General features: G+C 44.0%; 1 protein-coding gene across 7 annotated transcripts in view; it reads left to right on the top strand.

Annotated features, from left to right (window-relative positions):
- ZC3H13 (zinc finger CCCH-type containing 13) overlaps nucleotides 1–19,990 on the top strand; it is a 50,276-nt gene that overhangs the window by 26,604 nt on the left and 3,682 nt on the right. For 6 of the 7 annotated variants that reach the window (XM_053380493.1, XM_053380488.1, XM_053380487.1 and 3 more), the window contains 11 exons: nucleotides 2,207–2,364; nucleotides 5,104–5,304; nucleotides 7,221–7,391; nucleotides 9,275–9,609; nucleotides 10,627–11,094; nucleotides 11,889–12,071; nucleotides 13,285–13,762; nucleotides 14,103–14,206; nucleotides 15,123–16,130; nucleotides 17,282–17,776; nucleotides 19,000–19,149. In XM_053380493.1, coding sequence (XP_053236468.1) covers nucleotides 2,207–2,364; nucleotides 5,104–5,304; nucleotides 7,221–7,391; nucleotides 9,275–9,609; nucleotides 10,627–11,094; nucleotides 11,889–12,071; nucleotides 13,285–13,762; nucleotides 14,103–14,206; nucleotides 15,123–16,130; nucleotides 17,282–17,776; nucleotides 19,000–19,149 — 3,751 coding nt within the window. The remainder of the gene's footprint in view (nucleotides 1–2,206; nucleotides 2,365–5,103; nucleotides 5,305–7,220; nucleotides 7,392–9,274; nucleotides 9,610–10,626; nucleotides 11,095–11,888; nucleotides 12,072–13,284; nucleotides 13,763–14,102; nucleotides 14,207–15,122; nucleotides 16,131–17,281; nucleotides 17,777–18,999; nucleotides 19,150–19,990) is intronic. The other variant, XM_053380489.1, reaches the window with a different exon arrangement.

Raw genomic sequence — 19,990 nt, 5'->3', positions numbered from 1 at the left:
TAAAAACAGATTAAGGCTCATATCAACTTTCTAGACATCAGGGTAGACATGTCAAAAAAAATTTTTTAGCAGGCACCAAATAGGAGCGGGTTTTGCGTGGCACCTGTTAGTAGTTCTGCCAATCAAAGTGGTTGAGTGAGCCCATATGGGGTAAGGCAGTTTTCGTAAATTAAACCAAGTTGTTCAGGGCTTTATCTACTAATAAGGACCCTAACCATTGGATCCAGTCGTGACTGACTCTGGGGTTGCGGCGCTCATCTCACTTTATTGGCCGAGGGAGCCAGCATACAGCTTCTGGGTCATGTGGCCAGCATGACTATGCCGCTTCTGGCTAACCAGAGCAGCGCACAGAAATGCTGTTTACCTTCCCACCGGAGCGGTACCTATTTATCTACTTCCACTTTGACGTGCTTTCAAACTGATTAGTTGGCAGGAGCAGGGACCGAGCAACAAGAGCTCACCCCGTTGCAGGGATTCGAACCGCCGCCCTTCTGATTGGCAAGTCCTAGGCTCTGTGGTTTAACCCACAGCGCCACCTGCGTCCCTTATCTACTAATAGTAACACCTTGAATTTGGCCTGGTAGCAAATTAGCAACCAGTGCACCACTCTTTATCCTTTTTGTCATTTCGTACTTCATTTTTATTAAATTGTTTTTAATATTGTGCTTTAATGCTGTAACTCACCCTTGGTTCTTAGACTGAAGGGTGGAAAATTGATAATTGATACTAAAAATAATTTTGAATGATTTCCGTGATCTCAACCTTCAGCAGTACTTTGATAAACGTCTTCACAACATGCGTGTATATCCCAATCAAGTTGTCTTTGTATCTGTGCTTACGTAGCCAAAACCACAGCACTTGTGAGCAAGAGAGCAAGTATCAGAGTTGGAGTAACCCTGAGACAGAAGTACAAAAGACTATTTAGTGGAAGGAACTCAAAAGGGATGGGGGCACAAAACAATGGCATGTTGTTGAGAGATTGAGGGAGTGCAGGAAACTAGAAGGGACAGGAATTGGAAGACAGACTTGGAAGACAGAAACAGTTACGTATACATAAAGAACCACCTCTCTGCCTGGGTACATCACTTCTAGTTCACACTGAGAAGCTGTTTTTAAATGTCCATAGGGATGACGGCGTGAAATGCCCAGAGACATCTGTAGAGACAATGATAATTCAATACAGCTGGGATTGAGCACAGATGTGGCCATTCCTACTCGAAATAAGAAGGGTGGGAGGGAAATGAAGAAAAGTTGAAGAAAACTGGCAAATGGTGAATGAGATACTTAATGAACATGGAATACTGACTGATTCTTTGATGGGGCAGTGGAGGATGAATGAAATTGAGTGGCTGGAGCCGCAAGCACTCCGCACTGGAACATGAGTGAAATGAGGTGCAGTCAGACCACACACAGAGCTCTCTTTGTTAAACCAGTAGTTGGGGGTGATCTAGATTAGCAGTGGGGAACCTGAGGCCCTTGATGTTGGATTTCAAGAAACATCAGCGCTAGCCAGCTTGGTTGGTTGTCAGGGACGATGGGGGATATAGTGCAGCAATATCTAGAATACCACAAGTTGCCCAGCCCTGCTTTGTGGACCCAATACCAAATAAGTTTATGAAGTGCCTGTAGCCCAAACTAACACCCACCATAAACAAGAGGAAGGTAAAGGGTAAAGGGACCCCTGACCATTAGGTCCAGTCGTGACCGACTCTGGGGTTGCAGCGCTCATCTCGCTTTACTGGCCGAGGGAGCCGGCGTACAGCTTCCGGGTCATGTGGCCAGCATGACTAAGCCGCTTCTGGCGAACCAGAGCAGCGCACGGAAGCGCCGTTTACCTTCCCACCAGAGCGGTACCTATTTATCTACTTGCACTTTGACGTGCTTTCGAATTGCTAGGTTGGCAGGAGCAGGGACCGAGCAACAGGAGCTCACCCCATCGCAGGGATTCAAACCGCTGACCTTCTGATCGGCAAGTCCTAGGCTCTGTGGTTTAACCCACAGCACCACCTGCGTCCCACCCAAGAGGAAGGTATTTGCAGATTAAACCCCAAAGTTTGCTGAACACAGCCTGGCTGGAAGAGGAAAGAAAGAAATGGAGCAGAAAATCTGAACATAAGCATTCCACATTGCGACTTTTTGTTGCTGGACTCGTAGCAGTGTAAAGCAAATTGGGGCATTAACACATTTATTGTTTCCCTTTGTTAAGATTTCTCCAGAGGCTGTTGGGTCAAAATTATCCTCACCTTCACCCAGAAAATCTAGCAAATCTCCAAAACTGCGATCAAGCCCCAAATCTTCCTCCTCAACCGCTAAGAGGGAGAAAAAGACTTCTGCAGTTTCTTCACCCCTCTTGGAGCAACAGAGGTTAGTATATATGCATGTTTGGTAAAAGAAAATGTGTGTTATTCCTTGAGTGGTGGTGTGGCCTAAAATTTGTTTAAGGGGATGGATGGTGCTGGTTGTTCATCTTAGCCAGAGCTCCTTGAGTATTAGAGAAAAAGTGCTTTGCATAGATAATTTTTATGACATGAATAAATAACATTTATGTCATTTGAAATTTGTGACGCTTCAAATAACATCTGCAGTAATAAATACCTTGAATTGTTGTAAATGTTGTGGATAGGATGGGATGACCTTTTGCTGACGTAACATGCAAGCATAGTTCATTTTCTTTATCCAAAGTTAAGAATTATTCCTAGGTATCTCGGCCATAATTCAGGTTGACTGCAAACCAAGCTACAGAACCATCTTTGCATTCGCAAAGTGTGATTTTCATTGTCTGCACCAACCAAAGCATGCTTAAAGCAACTTGGCCACCTCTAACCTTTCTGCTTGCAAGGTGGCAAACAGGTCTCCCTGCAGATTCTCAGTGGGTTGATATTTCTCTCAGCATTTTAAATGGTCGTTTCACTGTTCTTAACCAAGGATGAAGTAACAAAACCAAGTTTCATGTCAACTGTTGTTTAAACAGTTCATGAAAAATAAATGTAAAATTATTCGTAAAAATAAAATAATTTCTCTTGGCTTCAAAGGAAAGAAATGTTGGAAATTAAAATCAAAACATTAGAGACGACACGGGATAATTATGTAATCTAATGGATTGATGTTTGTGTATTTTAATCTGCTTTATGATCTTTTTGAACAATGATGAAATGTAAATAGTCAACTCTTGGGTTGGGGCAACTGTCTAAAATGTTTTCAAATGTTTTCAATGGTTCTAATTTTGGTTCCTGTTTTGTTTTTGTTGGGTTGGTATTGGTTAAATGTTTAGTTGGGGTAGGCGGTTATTTGGCGGTTATTTTAATTGAGTATAACTGTAAACTTTATTATTTTTTGTTATCATTATTGGATTCTGTTGATTTATTGGTTTCTGTTATTATTGGTTTTTGTTGGTTTGTTTGTTGGTTGTATAGGATATTTTGGGTTTTTTTTAAGTTGGATGTTTTGTTGTGTTTTTATATATGTTGTAAGCTGCCCAGAGTGGCTGGGGAAACCCAGCCAGATGGGTGGGATATAAAATTTATTATTATTATTATTATTATTATTATTATTATTATTATTAAATCAAATCTGGTATGCTTTCTGGGGTTTTTCTTTGGAATAATACTTGGTTGCTCTGTACAGTCGTACCTCCGCTTATGTATCCCTCTGGATATGTAAACTTCAGGATGCGTTGGCGGCAAACCCAGAAGTATTTTTCCAGGTTTCGCCGTGTGCGCATGCGCAAAAGCGCTTTTTTGCGCTGCGCGCATGTGCAGAAGCAGTCCTTCGGTTGCAGATTCCTTGGGATGCAGCAGGATCTCCGGAACGGATCCCGTTTGCAACCGGAGGTACCACTGTACTTGATTCTGTTCCAATTTGAATATGTACCTTCAGTAAAGGAACAATCACTCGATATCAGTTTACATTATTAGGGGACCCAATGACATTTTTGCTCAATTTTTAGCTGCAATAGCAGTGCAGCTCTGTGCAACTGTAGCAACCTCTTGGTGGCCCTGGACAAGCTTTGGTGTGCTCAGATTCACCAGATGGATTAGCCTCAATCACGTGTAGCAAGTTGATGCTGAGAAACGGCTCTTGCTGTAGAGCAACCATCATGCAGATCCGGTTGCATGAGGCATCTGCATGGCAACCACATTGTGAGCAGCAGTCTTCCCTTTCAATGGCTACGGCAGACTTGGAGTGAGAATATATGGTGGTGGTTGTAGTTGCTTTGAAACTTTAGGTAATAATAATAATAATAATAATAATAATAATAATAATAATAATAATTTATTATTTGTACCCCGCCCATCTGGCTGGGTTTCCCCACCACTCTGGGCAGCTTCCACAAAGACCAAAAATAAACTAAGATGTCACACATTAAAAACTTCCCTGAACAGGGCTGCCTTAAGATGTCTTCTGAATGTCAGGTAGTTGTTTATCTCTTTGACATCTGGTGGGAGGGCGTTCCACAGGGCGGGCGCCACTGCCGAGAAGGCCCTCTGCCTGGTTCCCTGTAGCTTTGCTTCTCGCAATGAGGGAACCGCTAGAAGGACCTCAGTGTCCGGGCAGAATGATGGGGGTGGAGACGCTCCTTCAGGTATACTGGGCCGAGGCCGTTTAGGGCTTTAAAGGTCAACACCAACACTTTGAATTGTGCTCGGAAACGTACTGGGAGCCAATGTAGGTCTTTCAAGACCGGTGTTATGTGGTCTCGGCGGCCGCCCCCAGTCATCAGTCTAGCTGCCGCATTCTGGATTAGTTGTAGTTTCCGGGTCACCTTCAAAGGTATCCCCATGCAGAGCACATTGCAGTAGTCCAAGCGGGAGATAACCAGAGCATGCACCACTCTGGCAAGACAATCCACAGGCAGATAGGGTCTCAACCTGCGTACCGGGTGGAGCTGGTAGAAAGCTGCCCTGGATACAGAATTGATCTGCGCCTCCATGGATAGCTGTGAGTCCAAAATGACTCCCAGGCTGCACACCTGGTCCTTCAGGGGCACAGTTAGTCCTCCACACCAGCCCGCCTTTTGGAGTGCAGCTCTAGTTCAGGTAGCATTTTGTGATTAAAGGCACACCGATTAACCCTTCCAACACTTGTTTCCTCAACCTGTTTTAGGAGTTCCAAAACTAACCACAGTAAAAAGAAAGGTCCTCGTACGCCTAGTCCTCCACCGCCAATACAAGAAGACACGGCACAAGGAAAGAAACATAAGGAGAAACACAAAGCAAAAGAGCGGTTAGAAGAGAAGCCAAGGGAGGTGAAAGAGAGAGGCCGTGACTTTGAAAGACACAATAAAGAGAAAAAAGAGAAACAAAGGTATTTTTAATGTTTGTGTATAGTTGTTTGTCTCATTTTGCTACATCTGTAATTCATGGACCACTAAACACTCAAGGGCTTATGTCCAGCTTGCCACCACTTAAGGCTTTTGATTTGTAGTCTCTTTACCTTTTCCTGATCACATGATACACTACAAGTTTTGGAACTTACTTGTTGCGATCTGAAAGTGAGAAAACAACACCTGAAATCCAGAAATGGAAGGCAGTCTTCAGCAGGGCCCACCTTAGCTAAGTGATGACCATTTGCAGCACATATGGCATTTCTTCCTGGTTCCCTTCTTTATTTATAGTTGGATGGGAATTGAGCTTCACTTGATAGATTGATAATACTTTATTCGGCTATAAGCCCACAAGGTAAAACCAATCAATAAATAAAATAGCATTTTACATTCTAAAATATCAACTAAAATATTTCAACGCATAATCTCCTTCACGTTACATACAATCTCTAGATGTACCATATTGTGGCCTTGAATATAAAGATGGTGGATAGAGTTTACTAGATTTTTAATAGTCATGCAGCATTCCATGAAGTCTTTTATATGAAAGAACTGAATTCAGGAATCTGGCAATCTGTAATGTTCTATAAGAGTCAATGTCCTGGAGTAAATAGGCTAGATGTGATTCAGGTGGTTTAGTAACAGTTTCCAAGATGATTGAACTCAGAATCCTTGATCGGGGAACAATATATAAAGGACAATTAAACAAGATATGATAAAGAGATTCTATTGATTTGCTGTCACATGCGCATAAAACAGAGGTTTTACCGTTAGAAAATCTATTGCTCAGCACATTTGAGGGGAACACATTAAATCTGGCTCTAACAAAAGCGAATCTATGCGACGCAACCGATAAGGTAGACAGATATCGAGGTATCTGGGACATAAATGTAATGCCCTGATTTATCGGGGAACATGTACCTCCACCTGTAGTAAGATTTTGTTGCAAATCAACCTCCTCCAATCTTTGTTTGATGACCTTTTTTGCTGTAATTAGATCATCATCTCCCATGGCTGCCAAGCTTTGAGAGAGCAGCAGGAATACCAGACCTTGGTCTCATCAGCTAGGACATCGCTGTACTGATGACATTAAACCTTGGGTGGCCCACAGGTGGCTGGCATAGTGGAACTTGGGAGGACCTCAGAGGGAGACCATTTTCAGGAGGTTGCCAACAGCTACTTAGTACCGCCATCCCCCAAACTGGATAGCAACTCACCTGCCAGGTCTAACAGCTCTCACCAGTGCATTATCGAAGGACTGCAAAAAGCTCTGAGAAGGGTGCAGGTTAATCTCTAGCCAAAGACATGCTGACCAAAGCCGCAAGCAGTCTCCATGTCGCTGTTGTTGTTGATGATGATGATGTTGTTGTTGTTTAGTCATTTAGTCGTGTCCGACTCTTCGTGACCCCCTGGACCAGAGCACGCCAGGCACTCCTGTCTTCCACTGCCTCCCACAGTTTGGTCAAACTCATGCTGGTAACCTCGAAAACACTATCCAACCATCTCGTCTCTGTCGTCCCCTTCTCCTTGTGCCCTCCATCTTTCCCAGCACCAGGGTCTTTTCCAGGGAGTCTTCTCTTCTCATGAGGTGGCCAAAGTATTGGAGCCTCAGCTTCAGGATCTGTCCTTCCAGTGAGCACTCAGGGCTGATTTCCTTAAGAATGGAGAGGTTTGATCTTCTTGCAGTCCATTGGACTCTCGAGAGTCTCCTCCAGCACCATAATTCAAAAGCATCAATTCTTCGGCGATCAGCCTTCTTGATGGTCCAGCTCTCACTTCCATACATCACTACTGGGAAAACCGTAGCTTTAACTATACGGACCTTTGTTGGCAAGGTGATGTCAAGGTGATGTTGTTGTTGATACCATGTACCTATTGCTGTTTGTATATTCCTCAGAGATCCCTCAGAAAGTTCTCATAGACAGAGACGTTCGCCTAGTCCAGAAGAACAGTCTGGTAGTAATTCTTCTCCTTCAAGAGAATATTCTCCTACCACAAGGAGAAGACAGACATCTTGGGCTCCAGCTAAATCCAGCAGCCATAAACATTCCATTTCGCCATCTTGCAGGTAGAATAATTACTTATGTAGATATGTTTGTTGAAATACCGAACTTGTGTAGCCCAAGATACTCTGATTACTGAAAATGGGACACTTTTACATCTGCTAAACCTGGGACATGTTTACCTTTTACTGCCCAAGCCACCAAACAGATTGGAATCCTGGGGCTCAGGCGTTCCACCGCTTTTTCACATATATGATTTATATTTCAACTGGGGATTGTGGGGAAATCCTGTGGCAACTAGGAACATACATCTCTGCTTGCAGAGTGGTAGCTTTGTATAATAATGTGTGAAGGTGCTTAGGATTGACTCACTCTTGATGATTGATATTAAAATTGATACCTATACACTGTCTAGAAACCTGAAATCTAGAAAAAATTCAACCCTGGTTAACAGTCTAGAAATAACACATATATGTATCTTCATATGTGGGGCGTTAAATGTACAACAAAATGGTTGTTAACACACAGTGTGTGGTACATTTGATACTCAAAACATTCCAAGACACCCCATTTTGCAGAAAAGCCTGAAAAAATGATATCTAAAAAGTTTTTGCTATAACATGGGGTGTGGAAGGTCCTTTGTCCTACTTCCCTCAATAGCTAGTTAGGCTGATTTCCATGTTAGCGACAATATTGGTTGGTGTGATTTGATACACACATGCTCAGTTTTGTTGCCAAAGGTATGCAAGTTCTGGCTCTGTGAACTCCCCAGGTGGTAAAACCATTTAGGATCTATACATAAGTTGTTGAGAGCTCTTGTGAGAAAAAGCCATGGGATTACTACACCAATAATAGCCTGAGACTAGTCAAACGCTTCTGAAAAGGTCTGAAAATGGAGCGTCATCTCACCCGCTTAGACATTAACTGTACTCCATAATTGTTATATTAACTCCATTCCAGATAGAAGCCTGCAATTTGTTTCTCATGTAGACTCATTGCTAGACAGAATTAAAAATACAGTGGTACCTCGGTTGTCGAATGTAATCCATTCCGGAAGACCGTTCGACTTCCAAAACGTTCGACAATGGAGGCTCAATGGACAGTTCTCAGAATCCATTGAGAAAATGGAGAAACACGCCTCGGAAGCTGTTTGACTTCTGAGGCGCATTCAAAAACGTAAGCAATTACTTCTGGGTTGGCGGTGTTCGAAAGCCGAAGCTTCGGCTTCTGAGACGCTTGAAAACCGAGGTTCCACTGCAGTCCCTATCTGGAACATATATCTATACTTGGAGAATGCAAGCTGTCTGAATGCATCAGCTGTGATTTTAGCAAAAAGCTAGCAGCTTAAAGTGATATACCCTAGGTCTCTGCATTATTGGTCATGTTACTCAGGATCAAAGTAGAACATCACATCTGAAATCATATTGTTACATACTATGGTTGTCTTTGGACCTCACATTGATGTTATTATATATTGCATAAAATGATTGTCAGAAAATTACTTGCCTTTCTGAGTCCGCAACATTATCATTTTGGTCACAGTATAAGCTAATTGCAAATTGGCAGCATTGTTACGAAATTATATGTAAATATTATTTTGTGATCTGAGAGAAATATTTTGTAAATTTAGGCTAGTTGTATTGGATTCATTTTCATCAGTTGAAAAAGTGTTGTACCTCGGGTTAAGTACTTAATTCGTTCCGGAGGTCCGTTCTTAACCTGAAACTGTTCTTAACCTGAAGCACCACTTTAGCTAATGGGGCCTCCTGCTGCCGCCGCACTGCCGGAGCACGATTTCTGTTTTCATCCTGCAGCAAAGTTCTTAACCCGAGGTACTATTTCTGGGTTAGCGGAGTCTGTAACCTGAAGCATATGTAACCCAAGATACCACTGTATAAGGCTCAGGATGTTCATTCCACAGATTTTCCCCCGATTTCTATATCTGCAGGTCTGCCTCACCACCAACTCAGCACCATTCTCCTGTGTCCTCAAGACATCACTCTTCCTCATCTCAGTCAGGTTCCTCCATTCAGAGACGTTCTCCTTCGCCACGTCACAAAAGAACTCCTTCTCCCTCTTACAAAAGGACCGCTTCCCCACCTGTAGGCCGTTCCTCGTCTCCTTATCCTCACCGAACCTCACCTTCTCAGCAAAAACAGACCCCTTCAAGGCATCGTTCACCAGTCCGGGAGAGAAGCCGGCATGATCGTGAACGGATTTCACAGTCACACGATCGTGAACGGATTTCACAGTCACACGATCGACGCCACGAAAGGAGGGATGGTATGAATAGGGATAAGAATGAAAGCAAACTTTTTATTTGTAGTCTGTAAGAACAATTTTTTAAAGTTACAAGAGGCCAGGCATTATTTCTCCCAAGAGTTGTTAAACTCAAATATTGAATTGCTGGCTGCTGTATTAACTACGAAAGACAGCATTACTAGCATCATCAAGCTTATTGAGAAAAGTTAATGGGGATGTTGATCTAACTCCTGTCCCGGGAGTTAATAATAAACCATTAGTAAAGCTTTTAGAATAAAAGAGCTTGCTGGGGAAGAAAACGAATATGCTGCTGCAAAGGGAAGTTACTGCTCATCACCTTTCTAGAATTATTTGAGGGTGTTAACAACCGTGTGAGCAGTGAACATTGTATACCCTGATTTTTCAAAAGCCTTTGGCAACTCTTGACTATACAAAAACTCCTGTGGAATTCAGTAGGAATGCCATAAATGGAAAGCACTTTTTTATTATTGATAACTGGTTAAAGATAGGAGGCTGATGGGTCTAAATTCGTCACATTGGTGAAAGCCTGAGCAGATTCAGAATGACTTCTCTGAAGTGGCACAAGAGTAGAATGGCAGAAGAGAAGCAGGATGAGTGCAAAATGATAAAACAAAAACAAAACTTTGCACAAATCAGCAATCTTTGGAAACCATAATGTAAAATTGCTGTGAGCAGAGCTCAGTGTGTTGCAGGATAAGGGAGATGGAATGCAGTATTTTTTGTTTTTAAATATGTTTAAAATGTGCTTTGCCACAACAGCTTGATTGATTGCATTAGATATATATATATCAAGCTTTGCCTGGAGTATTGAACAAAATACACATTAGCCCCCTCCAAAAGAGAGGGAGAGAGTTTGTGTGACTTTTCGTTTAAGAAGCATAGGCATTGGATGGGGACCACCATCACCCTTTAAAAATGTTACTCTGCTTCCAGCGTTTCTTGTAGTTTTAACAGATTGCAGTTTAATATGAGAACTGTTTGTGCAATTGACTGCAGGTGTGCTAAATTCACTTTCAGAGACGAGAGGAAAAAGGGGACGAGAGAGAGACACTCGAGAGGAACGTGACTACGACCAAGAACAGAGCACTCCCCGGGATCACAGAGACGATCGAGAATCGAGGGATGGGCGGGACGGGCGGGACCGAAGGGAAACCAGGGATAACAGAGACCGTAGGGATTTAAGAGAATCTCGAGATATTCGGGACTCACGGGACACGAGGGGCTGTAGCAGAGACAATAAAGAAGGTCGCGATCAGAGAGACCTGCGTTCTGCACGGGACACCCATGACTACAGAGACCGCGAGTGCCGAGACTCCCATAAAAAGGAAGAGCAGTATTTGGAGGAATCACGTAGCTATGGAAGAACCCATGGCAGGGAAGAGAGCTCTCGTTCCGAAACGAGGACAGACTCGAGAAGTGAGAGTAGAAATGAATCTAGAACCTCTGGAAGAAGTAGAGGAAGAGGACCCGAATTATCGGACAAAGGTATAATAAATGAAATGCTGGGTTTTTGTTGCATGATTCAGAGGCAAATTTCATTAAAGTTGAACTGTTTACCTTCACTAAATCTCCTTTCACCATTAAAATCCTGGCGGCCTTCTGCCCCACTTACGAACTACAGACACCATCCTGTTTAATTTATCTGCAACCTTGTGGGTATTCCAAAGAGTTATGAAATACTAAGGAGCAGATGGGAAGGTAGAAATCCACTTGATTGTTGCCTTTTTAATAAGCATTTGCTTTTATGTGTTAAGAGATCTAATGTTAGACTGTATTTTTCTACATCGCCACTCCGATCCCTTCCACCTCTGCTTCACGTGATTGCACCCTTTCACAACAGATTTTTTACCCAGCAGGTAAACCATCAAGTTTAGGGGATACAATTTTAATTCACTAGTGTACCTTCTGAGAAAATAACAGCCTGGTAGCGAAACTCAACAAGGTTGTCTCATTTGTGCAGCAGACTTCCGCTCATGTAAATAGGCTTGCTCTGTCGTCTCCTCCCTCCTCTCCTGTCCCGGACTCCAGATCCATTTCAGAGGCTTACAAGACAGTGCAGCATATTTAGAGAGTCACAGGAGGCTACAGTGCAAGGAGAGGAAGGGGAAGTAACTGCTGAGTCCGCCGGCACAACACTGGCTCTCACCATACATGTATTTTTAAGTCAAAACGAATTACAAACATTTTTAGATTACAAAAAAGGTTTTAGCGATCCTGTAACCTTTCAGCACGGCAGCAGGCCATCTCCCTGTGCTTTTCTACATGTCTGTTTTCATTAGGTAGTCGAGGAGCAAGGGGATCTCAGGTCGACAGCCACAACACCAGCAGCAGCTACCACGACAGCTGGGAATCTCGGAGCAGTTATCCCGACAGGGATCGCTACGAAAACCGTGAACACACGAGGGATTCTTCCTTTGAAAGAAGGCACGGGGAAAGGGACAAGCGCGACAACAGAGAGAGAGGTAGGCGCTGTTTATACTTGTATCAGTAAGTAGGAGCTGAAGCAGAACAGTTTCCTAAGGACAGTTATGCAGCGGGGAGAGTGACTGTTAACAATTGAATAAAGAGGGAAATGGGCTCCCTGCATGAAAGAAAGGCAGGTAGAAAGGGTCTCCCCAGGGTGAGAGACTGGGAGAAGAAGTAGGGTCCCAGGTGGAAGGGTCTATCACCTCTGTATAATAGTAATAGTAATAATAATTTATACCCCGCCCTCCCCAGCCAAGGCCGGGCTCAGAGCGGCTAACAAGCAATAATAAAAACAAGTGGAATGAATACAACTTAAAAACAAGATTAAAATACAGCATGAAAATACTAAAACATGAAAATATTAAAATGCAGCCTCATCACAGGAGGAGAAAGGAAAAAGAAAAAAGAAAGAGGGGGAGGGAATCAAATTGGCTCCAAGCCAAAGGCCAGGCACAACAATTCTGTCTTAGAGGCCCTGCGAAAAGAAATCAGACCCTGCAGGGCCCTGGTCTCATGAGGCAGAGCGTTGCACCAGGCCGGAGCCAGTGTTGAGAAGGCCCTGGCTCTGGTTGAAGCTAATCTAACTTCCTTAGGGCCTGGGACCTCTAGGGTGTTGCTATTTATGGGCCTTAAGGTCCTCCTTGGGGCATACCGGGAGAGGCGGTCCCGTAGGTACGAGGGTCCTAGGCCGTGAAGGGATAAATGTGGATAAATGACAGGGTATACATGATAGAAATATGCTGAAGGGCCTTACAGGTATTTTTTTCTTCTTTCCTCTTGCTTTTTTATCTTTTGGCTTTTTAAATATTCTTATTCTGTAGACTAGTTGATTTTCACTATATTTTATCTTGAAAATTGTTAATAAAACATTTGGGGGGGGGAGGAAGGAAATGGACTGACTGTGGTCCTTCTACTTCAGCAAACATATTAGTTGTTAACTAGTTTGGTAACTTGGGCCAATATTAGAAGCCCAAAGTATTAGAAGCACCACCATTTGGCTGATCAGTGGTGCCTGCAAATCCCATGTCAGGTGTAGGGCAGATGTAGGGCGCTTTTGGCTTGGCCAAAGCTCCCTTATGTGTCCAGTGGGGAAGCCTACCAGACTCATGCGCTGGAGCTTCCCTTCTGCAGGAATGCACAAACTAGCTGGATGTTGAAGTCTTGTCTTTCTGTTTATGCAGGGAAACGAAACCTGTTTTATCATTTCAGATCCGAGACCAAGCTCGCCAGTACGACACCAGGGAAGGAACGATGACGTCGAACGTGATGAACGATTAGAAGAGCGAAGGGGAGATAGGGGTGAAGACCGAAGAGATGAAAGACAGAGGGAGAGGGAGAGGGAGCGCGAACGCGAGCGAGAAAGGGAGCGCGAGAGGGAAGCTGAACGTGAACGTGCCCGTGAGCGAGAACGCGAGAGAGAAAGGGATAACAAAGACAGGGAACGGGACAGGGATCACGACAGAGAAAGGGAGAGGGAAAGGGAAAGAGAGAGGGAGCGAGAACGGGAGCGAGAAAGGGAAAGGGAACGAGAGCGTGAACGAGAGAGAGGGCGTGAAAGAGAGAAGGAAAGGGAGCGCCAGAGAGAGTGGGAGGACAAGGAGAGAGGAAGAGAAGAACGCAGAGACAAGCGAGAAGACATCCGGGAAGAAAGGGCCACACGAGATAGTCGCGAAGAGAGGAAGTCAAAGTAAGTTTGGTTTTTAAAAGAAAATGAAAATGATACTTAGAATGGCCAGTTTGGCAGCACCAGACGGCAAAAGGACTAAATGCCTGCAAAGGGATAATTGATTGGGGATACATTGAAGGTTCATATGCCATATGCCATTTTTTTTTTAAAGAAGACTAGCGCACACTTTACTGATCCCTTGTAAAAAAATTATTTCAAAAACTCAGAATGGTATAGTTGGAAGGGACCCCCATAGGTCATGTACTGCAATTCGCTGCAATTTGTTACAGTTCTGTTTGTTTTTATGGTGAAAGATGAGAGATTTCTTAAAATTTGATTGTGTTTTTTTGGCCTGATATAGAAAACGTCACAGAAATGAAAGTAGCCCCAGCCCTCGTAAATCACCTAAGCGCCGCCGTGAGCATTCACCTGATAGCGATGCCTATAACAGTGGAGAAGATCAGAGTAAGTAAAAGCATGCAGTCCCCATGCTAGATGCAGATTAGAAGTAACTGCTTTCATTTCGCAAGCTGAGATAGCAAAGGATGACTTAAAAGTATATGCCTTTGTATGCCTGTATGTATTTTATTTCTGAGTTGTATGTGCAAGGCTGTCATTCTTGCAGAGATTTGCTTTCTTAAGTGAAGCATTTATCTTGCATTCTGCATTTCAAAGTCCGTCCTATTTCTGATACTTACCTTCCCCTGCCCATTTTAGAGGCACTTTACCATGATCATAAAGATGTGAAAATGTCAGAGCATTTGCAGATTAGCTAAAAACATGAGTCGAACTTGAAAAAACAATGAAGGCTGAGTTAATTAACAGTGGCTACTAACATGTCAGTCTGCAAATTCTCCTTGACTGTTGGCTGTGCGAGCATAAAACTCCAAAAAATTTACCATGTTTATTTTACTTGTATTTAGTAAACAGAGCTAATAATTTTGAAACTGCCAGACTTTCTCATACTGTAATTGCAATTGTTATCCATACATTGCGAATTAGATTCTGAAAAAGAAAATGTTATAGTTTTAAATGTTGGAAACATTTTCACCAAAAGTACATCACTGATGTTAAATGTGCAGTCTGGCCAAAGATATTCTAGAGTATCCTTCTTTACTTTCAGGTGGTATTTATAGGATAAGGAAACGGTGTATATGTGTATTGATGGTGGTTTTCTTATGAGCATCTTTCATGTCAAATGTGTTTGTGTGGTTTTTTTTAAATGAGCATTTAAAAATGTATCCGGCAACGGACGTACAAGGAATTCTGTCCCTTAATTTTGGATATGTGCAGGCCACTTAGTTGTGACCTAAGCGAGACAATCAGATGTAAGGGCCTGTTGAGAAAAGAAGCCTCATGACATATTTTTCATCTTTCACAGACGAAAAACGCAGATTACTGAGTCAGGTTGTACGACCTCAGGAATCGCGCTCACTTAGTCCTACGCACCTTTCAGAAGACAAGCAGAGCCGGTGGAAAGACAGCGACCGAAAGCCGGAGAGAAAGGACAGCTCCAGACACTATGAGGAAAGTGATTTCAAGGAGCGGAGCTCCTCTTCTGGGGACAAACAGCGAGAGCAGCGGGAGACCAACGAAAGTTCAAGAAGCCGTGTGCAAGAGAACATAAGCAACCGGGCGTCTGAAGAACGAGAGGCTGCTGACCATGCGCACGAAGATAAGAAAAAAGTTAAAATACAGAAGAAGGCCACGAAGAAGAAGAAAGAAGATGACGTTGGGCTGGAGCGCTTTGTTAGCGAGCCGGCTCCAGAGAAAGCCCAGGTCTTTTCTCCCAAGAAAGCGCAGAAAAAGAAGAGCACTGAAAAGAAGCGCAAAAGATCGAAAGGAGATTCTGAGGCTTCGGATGAGGACAGCGGCCCACACCAGAAAAAGAAAAAAGGCCCAAGGACACCACCAGTGACCACCAGAGAGGAGCTGGTGGAAGCAGTGCCTGAGAAATCTGTGGTGGTAGAAGCCGCGCCCAAGAGAGAGGACACAACGTTTAGCGACTGGTCGGATGAGGACGTTCCAGAGCGTGGGGAAAGTATTCTGGAGAGAAGTTCGGAGGAGCCCCACAGAACTAGCCATCGCGCAAGGACTGAAGCCGTGGAGCCCCCTCACGTGGTTGAGGAGCCCCCTCACCATAAACCTACGGAAGAGAAGAGAAGCAGCAGTCTTTGTAGCAATCGGAGCCGTACCTCCAGTCGACTTCGCTCGCCCTCCAATGATTCTGCACATCGTAGTGGAGATGACCAGGCCGGCCTTAAGAAGATCCTGCATAGCAGCGCTAGCGACAGAGAGAGAGAAAGGAGATGTCTAGAAATTGCTGGAGAGCGGAAGTCGAGAATTGATCAACTAAAACGAGGGGTTCCCAGCCGCAGCACCTCTTCAGGTAGTTCCACTTGTGTTTCTCTGCATGCACAAACTGCCTCTGCCCGGTTTCCTCAGATTCTCATAATACCTCAGATCTTTGCCAAGCATCAGACAACACCAGGGAGAGGCTGCAATGGGGAGAGGATCAGGAAAGTTGCTGGCTTCCACTTACCCAAGAGTTGTATGCATCTCATAATATTTAGCCTCATAAAACAATTCCTCTTGTGAGCCAGTGTGGTGTAGTGGTTAAGAGTGATAGACTCGTAATCTGGTGAACCGGGTTTGCGTCTCTGCTCCTCCACATGCAGCTGCTGGGTGACCTTGGGCTAGTCACACTTCTCTGAAGTCTCTCAGCCCCACTCACCTCACAGAGTATTTGTTGTGGGGGAGGAAGGGAAAGGAGATTGTTAGCCGCTTTGAGACTCCTTTGGGTAGTGATAAAGCGGGATATCAAATCCAAACTCTTCTTCTTCTTCTTCTTCATTGAAGGTTGTTTGTTAGTTTATGATTTCCCTGATGCTACGCCCTCTTTAAGTTTTGAAATTGATTTGTAGACTTTGTTATTGTCTTCATTAATAGCGTGAATTTGGACTCAAGTAGCCCCCGTGGCGGTTTTCAGTTTAAAATGGCATCATAAAACAGTGAACAAACCATGATGCCTTTTCTAACCATGGAACATCTTTAGATGTTCAACGGCAACTGCGTAGATCCTTAGTAGCATCACTTTTGCCTGTATTCTAAGGCGGTACTATAACAAATATATTCTGCCCTTGCTGGTTGGGGATAAATATTTCATTTTGACAAAAATGTGGGAAGGTATAAAGGTGCATCTTCAGAGCAGAAGCATCCAGACCTTCTGCTTTCCAGGAACCCTTCCCAGGTTGACTCATTAGCTGAAGGAGTTTTTCCTGTCTGCCAAAGAAATAGTGAATTGTAGGGGTGGGGGTCTGGGCACATAGGATCATACCCTACTTTGTAAAGCAGCACTTAAACCACAGTTTCCTAGTGTGGACATCAGGGGAAACCGTGTTCTAACAAACCAGAATATCAGCTTCAAAAGGGAAGAGCAAAAAGAGAGCTGGCGGAACATGGCTTATTCTCAGCCAAGCTCTGTTAGGTGTGTAGTCCACGTACAACATAGTCATGCATCTGCCTAACACTTTTATCCAGATCGACAGGATTCAAGGAGCCACAGTTCCAGGCGAAGTTCTCCTGAATCGGATCGCCAAGGTCATTCCAGATCTGGGTCCTTTGATAGCAGGGAAAGAGTGCAGGAGAGAGACAGGCATGAGCACGATCGTGAACGGGACCGACGAGACGCGAGGCAGAGAGACTGGGACCGAGATACAGCCAAAGACTGGTTAAGGAACAGAGAGCGGGACAGAATTCGCGAAAGAGAAAGACAGCGGGAAAAGCGAAGGGATACAGATCGCGAAAAGGAGAGGCTACTCCTGGAGAATCCTGAGAGAGATCGAGGTGCCAATATTTCCTCTCAAGCAGAGTTATCCAAGCACAGTGAAACAAAACCGGGCAAGGAGCATCCAGAATTTGAGGTGATCTATTTGGACTCTACCTCCCTCGAGAAGGAAAGGCTAGATAAAGACCTGGGACCTTTGCAAGGATTCGAAGATGGGGTTGAAGCTGAGAAAGTGGAACATTTAGAAGGTGATGTATTATCGGTCTGTTTTTGCTATCCAAATACCTGAATGAATCTTCTTGATGGAGAATTGAGTGTTTCATCGTCTTCTTGTTTGAGGGTTCTGATCTTGGGTCCACTTCACAACACCATCTCAGCAGTGTAGCCAGAGCCCTGAACAGTATAGATGCCTCTAGAAGAGTGTGTTTGACTCTTCTTCCATGACCTCCAATGCAAATCATTCTCATTCATTCACCCCCCCCTCTCTCTCACACACAGTTGCTCTAATAGGGTTGGGGAGGGACATGGACATTATCTGCATCCTCTGTGCCCTGCCTCCTAGAGCCAATTGCAGTGAGGAGTTTATGCCAAGGGAAAGAGACAGGACGTAAAGGTTGCAACATATTTCTCCCCAAACACTGTTTCCCTGCTAACTAGAACAGTAAGGTAAAGGTAAAGGGACCCCTGACCATTGGGTCCAGTCGTGACCAACTCTGGGGTTGCGGTGCTCATCTCGCTTTATTGGCCGAGGGAGCCGGCATACAGCTTCCGGGTCATGTGTCCAGCATGACTAAGCCGCTTCTGGCGAACCAGAGCAGCGCACAGAAACGCCATTTACCTTCCCGCCGGAGTGGTACCTATTTATCTACTTGCACTTTAATGTGCTTTTGAACTGCTAGGTTGGCAGGAGCAGGGACCAAGTAACGGGAGCTCACCCCATCGCGGGGTTTCGAACCGCTGACCTTCTGATCAGCAAGTCCTAGGCTCTGTGGTTTAACCCACAGCGCCACCCACGTCCCTAACAAGAACAATAAGAGATCCTAATTCATCTCCTGCAGCATGTTCAGTTGGCGCTTATAATGACAACAAAAGTGTGTAGTATGGAAAGTTTCTTGTTAAAACTCTTAACCAAATGGGTTTTAGAAAGTCTCCCCAAATATAATATGCAGCTCACATTTGGTTTGGATCCAAAAACTGCTATCTGCTCACACCAAGGGGTGATCTCTGGTTTTTGCCCTTTGTGCTTCAGCCACCCACATCCCAAGCCATTTTAAAGAGGGGCCCAAGACTCTGTAGCATTTGCGGGTGGCGGGGGGAGAGATAGGCAGCTTTAGTGGGATCACTCTTCTATGAATTGAACTGGACTCTCAGACATTAGGATCCAAGCCACGGAAGGTCTGCATTTCATTGATGTTGGTATAGGTGAGCTTGAAAGTTCAAATAGATATGTTTTGGCACTGTTCTTCTGTAGGTGGAGATGATGAAGTCAAAATAGATGATATGCAGTCAATGGGATCCGGTGCCGGAGAATATGAGCCAATTAGTGATGACGAACTGGATGAAATTTTGGCCGGTGATGCTGAAAAGAGGGAGGATCAACAGGACGAGGAGAAGATGCCAGGTGAGTTTTAGCAATCCTTTTTATGTCAGGCCTGTGTGAATTGAAATCAATTCAACCTTTTTGTTTTATGCCTACACAGCTTCTGTGTAAAGATAATCTGTACTCTGCAGCCTGCCTGATTTATACACATTAAATCAATAGCCTTCATTTTGTGATTTTGCTTAATTCCTCTTCTGTTAGTCATGGGAACGGGGAGAGAAATTTTCCTGTTCTCTGAAATTTTGTATCCCATCTAAATAATAGAATAACATATCAGTTCCTGGTTTGTAAACAGTGCTTAAAGTACAGCTTCCTGGTCCAGATCATTGGAAACCATAGTTTTAAGAAGTCATGACTTCAGCACCAAAGCTGGGGACATGATGGGAGGAGAAAGGAAAGGAGCCGTTGTGGTGTAGTGCTTAGAGTATTGGACTAGGGCCTTTAAGAGCAAGGTTTCAATCCCCACTCAGCTATGAAGCTCACTGGGTGACTGTGGTCCAGTCACCATCTCCAAACTCATAGGGTTGTTGCGAGGATCCAATGTGGAGGAGAACCATATACACCACCGTGAGATCCTTGGAAGGTAAAGCTGGTGTATAAATGTAATGAATAAATATGGATGCAGGACTTGTTCCCAGTCTAATAAAGCATCACTGGTTGTGATGTCTGAACCCAGCCACATCCCACTTGAGGCAGACACTGCCTCTCCTCCTAATCTGCATCACAAGGTTGCTGTAGAGATGATGAGGGGGTAAAACTCTATGCCACCTTGAGCTCCTTGGAGAAAAGATGGGCTATAAATGCAACCAATAAGAAAATAAGAAATAAGCTTAATAGCCAAGTGACTTGGAAAGAGATAAAA

The sequence above is a fragment of the Podarcis raffonei genome, chromosome 3 (genome assembly GCF_027172205.1).
Source record: "Podarcis raffonei isolate rPodRaf1 chromosome 3, rPodRaf1.pri, whole genome shotgun sequence".
NCBI lineage: Eukaryota > Metazoa > Chordata > Lepidosauria > Squamata > Lacertidae > Podarcis > Podarcis raffonei.
Note: the sequence above shows the minus strand (reverse complement) of the source record. Positions and strands in the feature narration are given on the sequence as shown.